Below are 15,601 nucleotides of genomic sequence, written 5' to 3' on the forward strand. Positions count from 1 at the left end.
TATGTAGGAGGAGGTTGTTCTTTAAATAGCCTGGTTCTTGGATATATAGGGTTCAAAAACTTATGAGCAGCTTTTTAAATTAGGACTGGAAATTGATTAGAAGCTCTAGATGTAAACTAGGACATGCATAATCAAGGGCAGACATGCATTCTCCAGCAATATGTACAGTTGGCCTAAGCTATACAAACACACTCCTGGCCATGGCTGCCTAGCCTTCCAAGGGCAAAGCTGCCTCTAAAACAGGACGGTCCAACTCCATTTCTTTGGGCCTGGGAGTACATTTGGAAATCTAAAACTGTCGTTGGCACCACAAAAGTCTCATTTCACAAGACAGTCTGGTGATGCTCAGAGCCCTTCCCAATAAAAGCACCTGGACACCCCTCCAAAAATACAATACAGAGACCAAAAAGCAATCACCATCTCCTACATCAACCAAAAAAGGGCCAAAAACTATATTAAGAACATTAGCAAATTGAGAGGGACAAGGGGCCTTGGTGGATGCCAATGAGGTGCTGTAGTGTCCATGGATACAATATTGGGAACCCAAAGCCTAAGGCATAATAGTCTCTCAATTTTTAAGAGCACACAGTAAATAGTCAGAAACAAGGACTTCTGTACACTTGGAATGACAGTGGATAGTTAAAAGATAGCCAGGAGGGGGGAAACATGATTATAAATGGACTTCTGCAACAGCTTTTAAGGCAAGTGTTCTCAGTCTGAATTGTTTACTAATCTTCTAAAGCCATAACTGAACAGATGGAAGTCAAACTGTTTTTTGTTTTGACTTTCATCATATCTATATTGATGCTTTCCTTGGTACATATGAAATGTTGTTGCTTTAATTCAAAATCTGGTGTTAATGTTGAAAATTTATCACACTTTTTTGTTGATTTCTTAGGTTGCTAATGCAATAAAAGCTTCATTGCCTCAGGGTGCCATAAAATCTAATAAAGAAGGTACAAAATGTATTCAGGTTGAAATTACACCTACTGCATCTAGAATATCAAGAAATGCAGTGACCAGCATGTCTATTCGGGGCCATAGATGGAAAAGGCATGGTAAGAAATGCAGTTAATGAAGCTACAATTTATTAACTAAATTCTAGAAGTCAAGGCTTCCAGAATGTCATTAAATTGGCTGATGAATTAATTGTGTTATTTAATTTCTTTTATACAAAGAGATACTATGACTTCCTCTATCAGTACTCTGATGCATAAATAACTCCATGCTTATTCAGTTTACCATTCATTATTCCAAAATTTTAATATGTACACTGCAAAATTAGTGTGGGTGTGCACCTCAGCTGCCTCTATCCAGAATTTGATCGTAACTGGAATTTTCATCTCAAGTTGAAGGCTTCTGTATATAATTTCGTTAAACGGCAAAATAATAGATTGAATTCCCAAGAGTAAATTAAACTGTGTAAATTAAGATAACTAGAACTTCATTATTTTAAACAGTGAAGTTTATCAAATCAGTGATTTTTATTATAGTTATTTAGCTCTTAAGTGTCCATGTAGGTTTTGTGTTAAGAATATGTTGCAAAGCAGTAGCATCCCCATGTACAAGGCCTTCTACTTTCATTTGTTTATGGGATAGTCACTATGAAATTATTTAATCACAACTTTTGATCGGTAGAATGGATCTTGAATGTACCCTTCTCCCCAGTTGGGTGATCTGAGGCTTATGTCATCCTGCAGAAAACAACACATTCTATTGAGAGAGAGAAATTAGGCATACTTTGTATAAAACAAGACAACATCTATAATCTACAACATATTGAGGGGCAGTATCAAGTTTTACTGGGATTTATCACTCACATAATGGATTTATATACATTATGGATCAAAAAGTAGATTGATAAGCTTATCCTACCACTTCAACAACCTTTGGACTGGGAACCTTTTTCCAATTTTATCTACGGATATAAAGTCACTGGAGAACCTATTAATAGTCCCAGTGATGTTTTCTGACTATCTTGGAGATTGGTAGAGTATTTCACTTCAGTCCTATGGTTTAAAGCTCAATTTGTACAGGTTAGTGGCTTCTGTTGTGATGAATCTGATCATACAGAGATGTTGCTGTCTTCTAAATGAACTGCAGCAGAATGCTTTTTAAAAAAAGCAAAACAAAAACCCTACTACTAAGAAGTACATTTGATTACTGATTTGGCTAGCTGCTGCTTCTGTTTTGTCTCCTCCTTGTTAAGAAACTGTTAAGAAAGATTTGGAGTGTTGCCCAAATTTCACTTATTTGTTTAAGGCATTTCTATGCTCTTTAAACCTTAGCATTCCTAAATTCAGTAACTTGTAGAATAATGGTCCAAGGACACGTAGCACTGCTTCCTTCTAACTAATACAATTTTGTATTTTTTTATGAAACTAAATATATTGATAGTCCAGAAAAGTTAAATACCTTGCACTTTTTAGAAACCAAACCATTCTTTAATATTGCCTTCCTGCAGGAGTCATACTTGATGATACAGGTGCTGAAGTTCACGAGTCAATGGTTAGGACAAGTGTTTGCTGCAGCAGATAACAGTAAGGAAAGAGGCTTGATAGTATTAGTAAAGCAACTGACTCCAATAAAGATGAACAGTTACTTTGTTAAGAAGAACAATTATTTGCCAGGTATGCAAGTGTTGCTGCAGACTCCTAAGAGTTAGTAAATTGCGAGCTTTCAATTCAGGAAGGTGATGTCATGATACTGTGTAAAATGGGGGGAAAGTTCTTTGTCTCCTGGAGGAGAACTTTTATAACTTAACTGTGTTTAAAAATAATCTAGAAGAAAAGATTGGGGGTTTCCAGGCATTGACCTTCTTACCACAAAGGAAAACAGTGTTTTGCTTCAAAGCTTTGATTCAGAGTAGAAAAGAGGCATTTCCCTGTTCCATTGCAGTCATCTCCAATTAACTACCTCCTTTGCTACTTTGTGCCATTAACCAGTGTGCATGTAGGTGGCATCACTAATCCTGCTACACCAACCTATGGCAACTGCCTAGAAGAACATAAACCCTACTGCTGCAACCTGACCACTTCACACAGGTGTGGGGCAACATGATTTAGCAAAACATGTACTGTGGGCATTAAAACAGGAACTCCCAGATTATCAGAGGTCCAGATCAATGTCATAAACTCTCTATATGGAAAGCATGCCACTAAGTGGGAGATATTTTCAGTGTTAGTAGAGGCATGGAATTTAGTTCCATGTGTTTCTGTAGAAACACTTCAGATAGTTTTTAACTCAAAAGATGGTAAACTTAGTTGGTCATTCATCAGGTTGCAATTTTAGAATCTGAAAGATTTGGTCTTGGATTCTTCTCTTTCTGTGTGTATATTTTACAACAATAGCATTATTATTCTCATTTCCTATTAAGTTAATTTGCATAAGAAAAGTACAGCTCTAGTGAGTTCTTAATTTCTTGAGCACTCAGCTTGGGAAGCTATGCTCCATTACTTAATAAAGGTAAAGGTACCCCTCACCATTAGGTCCAGTCGCGGACGACTCTGGGTTTGCACGCTCATCTCGCTTTACTGGCCGAGGGAGCCGGCGTTTGTCCGCAGACAGCTTCCGGGTCATGTGGCCAGCATGACTAAGCCACTTCTGGCAAACCAGAGCAGCACATGGAAACGCCATTTACCTTTCCGCCGGAGGGGTACCTATTTATTTACTTGCACTTGGCGTGCTTTCCCATCGCGGGGATTCAAACTGCCAACCTTCTGATCGGCAAGCCCTAGGCTCTGTGGTTTAGACCACAGCGCCACCCGCGTCCATACTTAGTAGCTTGAGATAAATCAAATTGGATATTGGTGAGAGCAACATAGAACATGAATGCTTAGAAAAGGATGTCATTCTCGTAAACGATGGTATAATGACACACAGTGTATATGTGGATGCCAAAAAGGTGTTTAATTTTTAGCCAAGCCAATTTTATTGCTGAATTGGCATGCTTTGGAGATCTCAAGTTCTGTATAAGAATGAAGAACTGGGACTTGGAACAAAATATTGGGGGTATATTCCCCAGCCCTAAAAAAAAACAGCAAGCAGCCTGGAACAGGAGCCTAGTAGTCCTGTTCTGTCCTTGCAGGAGTGGGGCAAAGGAAAAGGACTCCTTTTTGTGGTTCTTTGCTTCTTTTTCCTCCTTCCCACACCTTTCCCTGCTCTGTTGAGAAGGGGCTTCCAGCCTGCAATCTGAGCATTCTAGAGATATATGGCAAGGATTTCTGATGAGCAGCAAAATGTATTGTTTTTCCTAAAACATCCCTATGTAGTACCATGGAGGCAGGGTTTTTAAAAATCTCTGAGTACATGTTTCCCTAAACTAATCCCACTTCATTGTGAGCTGTTAGGGGTTTGAGCAGGATGGTGTCCTCTAGTTCCTTACCTTCCATGTTCTACACAATCTGCCAGACATCTGGTTCCTTTTATACCCCCCTTTCTCCCATGTAAGCTCAATTGTCCTCAACATTTTGGGGAGTTCTGAATCTCCAGTGGTGTGCATTTGGGTTACTCTTGGAGTTTTACAATTTTTCATTTATTTTAATATAGGATTCTCCTAGTATATAGAAACCATACATTTATTTTTGATTGTCCTGTTTAGCTTTGAAACTGATAGGCACTTGATTCCCTGCATTTGCTATAAAATTGAATGATTATAAATTTTTATTTTTAATCAATTGACCTCAAAACTACTTGGCTCCCAGCTCTTCCAATATTTTCAATCCTCTGTCTTCCTAAAAACACTTGCTAACTTGTAAAAGTATTCTCAAAGCCAGAAATCATCTGTACAACTCTAACATAAAAATACAGTGTCTTTCTTTTATATTTATTGTTCTAACTGCTTGATTTTAGAAAAGGAAAAATATATTCTGAGACTGTAAATACATTATGGGTGATTTGGAGAGTAGACTCATTGAAATAATGGACTTCACTGGGTCTACTCTGAATATGACTTAGTGCCATAGGGTGATAGCCAGCTATCTGAATCTCTGAGGTTAAGATTCCAGTTAAGCAGAGTCAAAATGCTGTAGAAGGACAAAATGTAATTCTGTGTTTCTTTTCTTTAGTGTGCCAGTTCAGCTTTTTAAATGTGTTATTAAAGTAAAAAACCCCTATGAATTACTGAATACTGTGACTAATGTTGCAAAGATGTGTTAAGCCTCTGTTTTTCTATATGGTTTTCAGGGTGCTTAACTTGTAAAAATGCAGTTGATGATGCAGCTCTTTCCAGTGCTGCCCATCTCCCTTCCACTGATTGAACTTTCAAAATCTGATTGGACAGTGTCTATGTATTTTTGTAGTCTGTTCATTTTCCATTTAGACTGAGCATTCCATTTTGTTACAAAGCTCATGACCTCCTTATGACCTTTAGATATTCAGGCCCTGTTTTGTTCCAAATTTGGTTGGATCTATTGCCCTCATTTTTTTTCCTTTTAATGAAGCTGATTCTATTAGTCACGTTGGCCCCTAATAGTCATTCAACACTTTTTTAAAACTCTTTAGCTTTTGTCTGTCCAACAACCAGCAGAACCTCTTAGTTATTTTAAGTTGCTCAGCAACACAAAGGGCCAGTAAGTTTTGCATGCTAATATAGTAAAGTTCAACATTTCAGTTGCACTACAAGTGTACTATGGTGCTGGTATTTGTTACTGCTTTCCCCTTAGAAGTGATGTAAATGGCAACAGAAAACTTCCAAAATGTGTGATAGAAGTTGTGCAGATCAAGTGTTAAATGTGCATAAGGAAGCCTTCATAGATTAAGGCAATCATGACAGCAGTGCATCTAACTGTTTCTTCCTCAGTTTAATACCATATTCTTCCTATAACAAATCAAGGTTGGCAGCGTGAAGATCCACAACACAAAGGACTTGTAATATTTGGCTGAAATATCACTTATTGGCAATTTTTAGGATTCATTTTTTACTGATGTTTTATAGTTTTCTTTGTAACATTATTTATCGTTTCGTTAAGCTGCCATGAGTGTTTCATAATAAAGGTGTGATACAAATGTTAGAAATTATTTTACTAACATTGGGGAAGATTCACAGCCTTTTTATGATCTTTTATACAGTCTGAATGCTCATGTACCTACCCAAAGAAACAGGGCTCAAATAGGGATCAGTCCACAACGGGATGGGCCATATGTTGAAGCCCAGAGGGAGACAAAGGGGAGATGTCACATTTGCCTGGCTTCAGAAAGGTTCAAAATATTTTCTGTAAAAACATTTAGCATAGTGAATCTCCATATGTAGGATAAATGTCAATTTTATGTAATGTAAAATTAATACAGAAATAATGTTGATTACAATACAACTTTGTCAGTCAGATAATTTCCAATATATTACGGTGAAACCTACAAGGAAATTACTTTATTATGCTGTTTCTGGATTTATTATAGCTTACTTTTACATGATAACTTTAGAGTGAATGTATTTATTTACGTATTTACTACAGTAGCAGCAGCTGACAGGTAAGACATGGGCTATAATTGAAATGTCTAGAGTTTCATTTTTAAATGTTCTAGTGGCAGCAGAATCACTTTACTCTCAGAAATAATGTATGCCCTTCCTACTAATATTGCTAAATAATAGGACAGTAAGCAAAACATCTGACTTCATAACATTCAGCCTTCTAGTTTTGTCAGATTTGTCTTTTTCGTCTTTTTTTTTCTTTTGTCTCCATGTTTTTGTTTCAGCCATTTTTTTTGTTTTGTCTTATCCATTTTTTAATTCTAGAACAACCAGATAATGCTAATGACACTACTGAATCGGGCAACTTTGTCATACCCGAGATTAGTGTTACAAATGTGACTGGAGAGAGAACCGGGAATGGGGAAAAAAGCAGAGCACCAACAGAGAATGATGCTCAGCATATACAGGGTGTGCAGGAAGCACCTACAGATCCTAGAGTTGACAGCAAAGGCATGCCAGAGATCAGGAGGCAAAAATCTGTAAGAAAAATTATGGAGGATGGAATAAGCTCACCTGGCAGAGTGCAGTTTTAGCAGAGCACTTTGTAGCTACACTCAGAAGGTATCGATTGAAAGGGTCACTGCTGCATGTTTGGAAGATTACAGTATACAATAAATATATTTGCATGTTACCTTGAATAAAACACAATTGCATGCTTTGCACATAGAACGGATCTTTGTGCTGAATACATTGTTAGCATGCTGGTAGTTCTTAAGTTTTAGCTTGGGAAACCACACTGAGAGACTTCAAATTGGCGGGCAATTGAGTTATTTTTAGATCAGTACTAATCTTTTAGCTATACAAAGTCACTTAAGGAAAAATTTCTTCGAAATGTACATAAACCATGTCAGTTCATCCTATTTTTTATTTTTATCATTTTAAATCTTTGCAGCCATGAGAGCTAATACTCCAGTGTGTAAGGTTTCTAGACTTCTCATTAAAACAACTTTGTACTGCAGAATGTGACCTTTCAGTCCTTGAAATATAAGCACTGTTGGGTTTGCTAAAATTTGAGAACCTGCAGGTGATGCCGTATTGGCTTTTATGGTGCCCTGATTATCTAGCGCCATGATTGATTCGCTATGCAGATAGTATGTAGATGCCTTTGCACATATTTGGAATAAATCTATTTCTACCTTTCTGTAATATATCTAACATCTTTCTAATCTTTTGCATGAATAATGAGTGCTTTTTAAAATTGCTACAAAATGAGATTATAAGCATGCTTCTAATAAATTTACTATTCTGATATAAATTCTACTGTACACTTTTTGTCAATTTGAGATAATTGGTAAGTTTTCTATCTTCTCCTTAATCTTTTGCTTTGTGCTAAGAAATGCCAAAATCTTAACAGTACTGGATGCAATCACTTGCAAAACGTGGTTGAGTAAATTCATATGTTAATTGTCATCTTTTTCTATGCAGGTAGTGAACTAGGCATTCCAGAAGAAGAACTGATTGAAGTGTCTGAAGTTGATGAGGGTTTTTACTCTAGGGCTCCTTCTACCACAAATCATTCTGCTTTCAGCAGCAACACCAGTAACAAGACTCAGCTAAGCAAGAGTCAGCGGAGGTCTGGAGGAAGCAAGGTTGGAGGAAAAGAAAAAGAAACTGTTGGTGAAGCCTACAAAGATCATCTGTCTCGTAAACAAAACCAGCGAGCAATGAGTGAGAATTTAGAGCTTCTGTCTTTAAAGAGACTGACCCTGACTAGCAGCCAATCTCTGCCTAAGCCAGGCAGTCATAGTTTGGCTAGAACTAGCACTACTCTTTTTAGCAAATCCTTTGAGCAGGTCAGTGGTGGTGTAGTCCCAAATAATCACCACAGTGGCACAGAAGCAAACAGATTTTCAGTCTGTAGTCTGCAAGAGGAGAATCTGATTTTTGGAGCCGACAGAATAGAACTTCCTATTTCAAGCAAACAGCCAAATCAGCAACGACCACCTACCATCAGCATAACTTTGTCAGCAGACTAAGGAGCACCTGACTAATTTGTCAGTATAAAAGAGATTCAGTTGCTAGTACTATAGCCCTGGTGCCCTTTTAAAAAAAAAAATCTTTTGAGATATCTTTAAAGATTTTCTTAGTTGAAAATAATGTCTAACTTGCAAGTTTTAAGGATTGCAGTGTTTAAAAAGAATAGGGTAGACAATTCTAAGTATTTTATAATAATGATGTCACAGTCTTTGAGATTCTTAATTTGAGGATTGACATTTGTAATGGTACTACAATAAGGTTTGTACTGAAAATCTAATACATGATGAACCTGTACCAGGGAAATTTTTAAAATATGGGTTGTGCTGCTTGTGCAAGCTTCAGTTACATGTTTTTGGTGAACAATGGGTTGCAATCCAGAATATATGTGCCATTTTACTACAAGAGGATGCTACTTTTTTATATTCATCAAAGCAATTTTAGGAGTCCACTCAATGCAGTAGCTTGTAATGGGAAAAAATATTTGGAAATAAATCAGAATTCTGGATAGAGGTCATTGTGTTAAGTTTGAAGCATTGAAATCTATGTTTTCTGGTTTCTGAAGTCACCTGCAACAAACATTTTTCAAAATATAGTGTGTATCTCTGATCCATAGAGGCGGAAATGAAGCTTTGTATCTTTTTAGGCACACTAGCCCTATTCTTGTATTTAAAACACATGCAAAGATCCAAGATTTGTGCTGAGCTGCCCTCTGGTGTGTTTGACCCAGCTGCTATTCACCTGTTGAATGCCACATATGTATGCGGACTTAAATACATGGAGCTCAATTCTTGTATTGTCCTATCTGTACACCTTGATTGTGGTGGTACACAGATCAGTATATTGTGCATGTACATCTCTACGTAAGCTTGAAATGCAGTGCACAAGCAAGCATGAAGCAGGATGGTGTGACCCTAATTCTTCCCATTTCATGTCCATTTCAAACATCAGCACAGGGCAGCTTTTTTTCCAGGGCAGCTTTTTTACATGACAGGTGAATTCATAAAGCGACAAACTTTCCTTCCCTATTCAGAGCCTGCAAATCAACACAAGAAACATTGGTTTCCGATTTCTACTGAGTTGTTAGGTTTGAACAAAATCATGCATCTTGAAGGTTTCAGAAGCTTTAATATTTCAATTAAACTAAAGTATGGAAGTAGATTAGCTGTTTATATCGTCACTCATTTCTTGCATTAAGCCAGTCTTATGAGTTGCATCTCATTAAAATGGTGAGCCTTATTTATATGGGTAGTGGGCTATGTTGGAACAGATGTACCCATTAAATATTTTGGAAGAGCAAATTAAGATTTGTTTCTGTTTACCTGAAAGTATAAAACGACAAACCTGATATTGGTACAATGATTTTTTTAAATGATCTTGTTACAGACTTCAAGGCCATTTCCATGGGCTTATGTGAAAGGTGTTTCTGTTCATGGGGGTATGTTGTGAAGCCTCCCACTTCTGCACTCCCCCAAAAACTAGATTCAAACAGACTTTTTGGAGATTGTTGGTTGGATGTGAGAGTGGGGAGAAGGGAGGAATCAATGGCACACCACAGTGTAAGCTGGAGTGCCTTGTGTTTGTTTATGGAATCTGGCTCCAAGGTGTAATCTCCAAGTGTAACAATAGCTGTACCTATGTGTCCTCCCATCCTCTCTAGTTAGTATTAAATTTCAGCTAAAGTACATTTCAACTCAGAACTGCATAATAGTATATAATTTGGTTCCCTTGTGCTTCATTAGCTTTATGCTTTAAGTCACAAGCAGCTGAAAACCTTGTGAACATAAGGGCTGGATATAAAGTAAGAATATTAGTTAGATCAAACTTAAGTAAGTTCCATTGATTTCAACGGGTATCGTCAGAAATTGTACCATCAATTCAAAGGGATTGTCTTCTCTTAATTTCTAGAAATCTAAATTCTCTAACCAAAATTAGCAGCTTTTATCTGACTGAACTAGACAGTTTCAAAAAAATCTTTTCCCCCCTCAACAGAATGAAATTTAAAAACTCGTGGGCCTATATTTTGCTTAATCATTGATTTACTTATTATAACAGTATTATACTTGACCTTTTACAAGCAAAGCATCTACAGTTTTCACCATATTTTACTGGCTTTTAATATTTTATCTAGTATAGGCAGAAGAGAATAACTTTTATACAGGAATATATAGCCATTGTAAATTAAAGTGAGCTAAACTTCTTCCTATGACTATTTAAAATGCCATGATACAATATTACATTTTTAAAAAAAGTTTACAGTGATGTAGTTTTGGAATAGTAGTTGATACTTTTGTTTTAATGAAAATGTTGGGGGTTTTTTTTGCACATTTAAGTAATCTTGTTCTAGAATTACACCATAAACTGCCAGAAAGGTTAAAATAACATATATCTACAAACTTCAGTTAGCAATCAGGCTTGTTGCTCAAAGTAACTTTGAAATAGGATATATGACAGTTTTCATATTTCCTCCATGCATACATCCTGATACAAGAAGAGATTTTCTGTAGATGTGCAATTATATTTATATATGATCCAAAGTACAGCTGGAGTGGACAGCTACAGAACTTTCAGGCATACTTAAGTATGGACAAAATCAAAGGCAGACAGGCATTTTGATCAAAAACAATTCTTCATAAATATTGTTAGCCTTCAAAGGCAACTTGCACTTTTATAAGCCATGAAAGGGTGATTTGTATAATCCTACCTATATGGAATACTGATTTGGAATATTTTAAATAATTCTCATAAAACTGACCCTTTTTCCCACTCCGGCCTTATGATACAAGTATTTAAATTGCACAATCTGTAAAGTATAATGGGGATATTCTCTTGAACTTTGTCCCAGCTTGCTCAAAATGCCTACTATGATCTTGGACCTGGAAAAATTATCACATAACCATGAGGTTTATAATGCCTGGGACCTTTAGACTTGTATAACAGAATTTTATTTAGTAAGTAGCAGTTTCCATTCTGAAATAACACTGTGTTGCTCACTTTCATGTTTCAAACCAGCTCTGGAATATAAAAGCTACTTTTGCTTTGTTAGATAATTACATTTTATCAGTACTGAAACATTCTTGTGGTTGGGGCAACTGAAAACTAGGCTTCAAAAAGGTTTGCTAAATAATGTTTTAGGGAGGTTGCTTCTGTGACTGGATGAATGTTATCTACTATTTAAATTACAAAATAGAAACATTTCATTACACACACACACACACACACACACACACACACACAACCACTGTACTTGGTTCATTTACTGACTCATTGCTGAGTTTGAATTCTGATCAAAGTCAGTTGAACTAACACTTGTCCCATGGTGAGACAATTATAACATAGTTGGGTTGCCTTTGTTAGACTTTGCTGTGGTGGCAAATAGTTGTTTTCTTTAAAAGAAATTAACATTAATCAAAAAATTGAAGACCACAACTTAGGAAGAACAAGTACTGAAAGATTTTAGCAATCTTATTGAGGGAGCCAACCTTTGATCAGATACATAAAATTTATGAATGTATCTTTCAGTGATGGGCACATATTTTTCATGTTTTGGTTTTTAAATGGGCTAGATTACTTTCTCTGAATCTTTACTGCATCCTTTTGCATAGTTCCACTTTTGAAAACAATTGGCTCTATGTATATTTTTAATAACTTGCTTATTACAGGGAAGACTTAACACCAATTGATACATTGTTCCTTAACAATATGAGAAAGATTAAATTAAGTGTGCCACTTTCTCTTTTGTACTGTAGTTTGTGAATATTTTCTGTTTTGGTAACAAAATGCTTGTTTTGTATAGTTTAATAAATAAATTGCCTATCTAGAATTCACATTCCTAAAATAAGGAGTCTGGTGTTGTTTTTTAATAAACCAACAGGGGTCTTGGTTTCTGAGATTATGTACACTGTGAATACTTACATGTGAATTGAAATTATGCTTCTTGGTTGTGGTGTGGTTTTTGAAATTGTAGCCAAAAGAGATATTGATATTCAGTATTTACCACTTTTTAAATGCAATTAAAGTATCACCACAAACACCATACCTTATTTAAACCATGCCTATTAATACTATTATGTATATATAACATCCTTTGTATTTCTGTTGTCAAAGCCTCACATATATAAAGCAAATACAATCTCCAGTATGTTACTACTGGATCAGAATTTTATAATAATTTGTGAACCCACTAGCAGTGGTGCAGGAGGGAATCAGACTGAAAATAGAGACACGAGACTAGAGTTTCTATTGAAATAAGACTACTTTATTTACAGAATACAGAATAGTAAGTTTGGTGCGGCACAGCGCAGGGATCTGATCATTGAGCCCATTTGCTGGTTGATGTGTTCTACTCACTGCAGTTGCCAGATCCACTAGGAATTGGGGGTTACAACTTTCAACAGAATTTTACCTCATCAGTTGTTACCACTGCTCTTGTATTAGAATTTTATCCTTTGTGGTCAACCCAATTGGGTGGTTCTAAGATGGCTAAATTGTGAGTAAACTTTTGAGCCTTGATCTTTCTGCTCCCTTTCCCCAAAGTTTTTATATTCCTGGTAAGAACTGTAATTTAGCATTTCCCTCCTGTGCAGCTGCATCCATTTTTCTTAAGTTCATGCAATTGCATACAGTAAAACCAATGGGTAAAATAAATTCCAATCTTCATGAAGCACAAAAGAGACTAAGATGAATGTAGGATTTCTTCTCAAAAACACTTCCTAATGTGGTAAAAATTGTTCCTTCTTACCCCAGTACTTTCTTTGCAGTATTACTAGGCTAAAAAGATTGTATGATTAGTGCACATGCTAATGGACAAATAAAATGTGATGATTACATGAACTTTTTGTTATGTAAACAGCTACTGCTGGGGCTGTGGAGAGTTTAATTCTCCTCCAACCCAGTCAGGATCCCAACTAAAATCACCTCCCAACTATTTGCAGCTTCTTGAGTTGAGTTGCTCCTAGTAAAGTCAGAAGTTCTTGACCCTTTGGGTATTGGATGATTTAAGTCATAGATGTTCAGCCTGTGAAACAGATGGCACATTTCACTGACAGGGACAAGATGAACTGTAGGCCTGACCATGACATAAGGCTACACCCTTCAGCATTGTTCCGAGGCCTGTTCCTTGGCTCAGTAGGCCAAAGGCAAAACCACATCAAGGCACCAAAGGATGCATATTCTAGAATTGATGTCAAATGGATAGCCACTTGCCAAATGGATGACCAATGTTTTATGTAAACTAGATTAGGAAGAGTTGCTTATTAAAAGGTGGCCTGTAATGGTGGTATTAAATTTATATATTCCAAGCGATCACAAAGTATGTAAGGCCCCTTAACTTTAAGTGTGAGAGTTGCCCTAAAGCAGGCACATCCAACTCTCTATAGAGACTGTGATCTACTCCCAGTATAAAACTGGCAGTAATCTACCCATTCTCTCTCTCTCTCTCTTTCTCTCTCTTTTTTTTTTTAGAGTGGAGGGCCCAGAGTTGTTGAGCTTTGTGGGGGGAGGACTGACCAGAGTTGTTGAGCTTTTTTATGGGGGAAAGCCCAGAGTTGTTCTGGCAAATTTTCTTTGTGTTCTTTCATTTCAATAGGTAGTTTTGGGTAAACAGGGAAAAACAACTGAAAAGTTTTCCTAGTTTCTTAAGGACATAATTGAAAATGCTAATCTATGTGAAGGTGGGTGACTATTGTGTCAGGATTGCAGTGTTTTTACAACTGCAAATGTTCTATGTGGATAGTTGTGTGTATGCAGGAAGCAAACATTTGTGCAAATGTCCAGTCTCACAGGATTTGCTGATGTAGCCTGGGTTTCATTTAGTACAGAGAGTTGGATTCAGACTTGTTGCACTTAAGTTCCCAATGAAATCAAAGGGACAAGTTAACCATCACTCAGGTTCCACTAAAATCTATGGGACACAAGTTCAGTTACTTTAAGTCTGAATCCAAATCAGAGGAACTAAGTTGGTCTAGAAGCTATTGAAAAATGTATTGGCTGAACATGTTCCAGTTGGTCTCTCCAGGGAAATCATGTGGGAGAAAGAAACCAAGAGCATGCATGCAGTGGGAGGAAAGCCATCCAGCTTCATGTTCATGTACCCTTTCACCAAATGGTTTCATAAATGGGAACAAAACTTGTGTAATTCCATCTCTTAAGAAAGGCCAGGTGCACATGGAAGCCCATTCACATGGATACCTATTTCTGGAACATTTACCTTGCATGAGAAGTTGCACTGGATGAAGATGAGGGGCATGGGCCAGGCAAACTGCTATACTTACCTGAAAATAGTGTATGAGCTGTCTCTCCAGTGGATTTAAACACCAAATGGGAGTACATTTTGCTGCATCTCAGGTAACAGCACTGATTTCTTAAAGAATGAGATGGGTGATGAACGGTCTAAATTCTCTTTCTTTATAGATGAGCAATGTGTCTGATGTTCTGTTTCATTTTGCAGAAAGCACTCCCCCACCACATCAAATTTTCCTCTTGCAGAAAGCATCCCAAACCAACAGTGGAATGCTGAGTAATCAGATGTGATTAGAACTCATCCTATATTTATTCCAAAATGTGTTCCTGTAACATCACAAGGCACTACTACAACTGACAGAGTATTGGTACTCCGCAGCTCAAATTCCCAGCCTGAACTATGCACTTCTTGAGCACATGTGTTTTGCTTTGTGGTAATCCTGCTTTTGCGTCAAAGCCAGGATTAGAATGAACAAACAGGTGAGGAAGAAAGCAAAGCAAAGGGAAATTAAAATTAGAACAAGATCTTCTAATGTGCAAAACATAAGCCATCTGGGGATTTTAACTTGGTTTTAGATTCTTAGCTATTGGGGAGCTGCCCAGGATACTAGTGATTGCTAAGGATTGTAGAACACTGTAAATCTCTACACCAAATTGCACTAGAGAGGATTATTTAAAATTGCTCTAACAATTTAGATAAAGTTGTCATTAGTGTCTAATTAAACTAATTCTTAGATGTTGTGCAGAATGGACTCCTTTCCATTAGTGCATAAGTAGTTCAGTATTCATGAAACCTGAGTGTGTACAAGCTAGACTACTTTACAAAGGGGAAATGAATATTCATTGCACTGCTCACTTCGGCCTCACACTCTGCCTATAGCTGGCATGTAGCTATCAGAAAGCTGCCATAAGGGAATG

General features: G+C 36.9%; 1 protein-coding gene across 18 annotated transcripts in view; it reads left to right on the forward strand.

Annotated features, from left to right (window-relative positions):
- Positions 1 to 12,281, forward strand: part of HYCC1 (hyccin PI4KA lipid kinase complex subunit 1) — a 51,522-nt gene extending 39,241 nt beyond the window's left edge. For 7 of the 18 annotated variants that reach the window (XM_083578721.1, XM_083578722.1, XM_083578719.1 and 4 more), the window contains 2 exons: positions 899 to 1,058; positions 7,895 to 12,281. In XM_083578721.1, the coding sequence (XP_083434847.1) occupies positions 899 to 1,058; positions 7,895 to 8,445 (711 nt within the window). In that variant the 3' untranslated portion in view covers positions 8,446 to 12,281. Of the gene's footprint in view, positions 1 to 898; positions 1,059 to 6,733; positions 7,031 to 7,894 lie in introns of all 18 variants that reach the window. The other 11 variants (XM_083578711.1, XM_083578709.1, XM_083578708.1 and 8 more) reach the window with 2 other exon arrangements.
- The last annotated feature ends 3,320 nt before the right edge of the window (positions 12,282 to 15,601 follow it).

The sequence above is a fragment of the Podarcis filfolensis genome, assembly GCF_964270895.1.
Source record: "Podarcis filfolensis genome assembly, chromosome: 12".
Taxonomy (NCBI): domain Eukaryota; kingdom Metazoa; phylum Chordata; class Lepidosauria; order Squamata; family Lacertidae; genus Podarcis; species Podarcis filfolensis.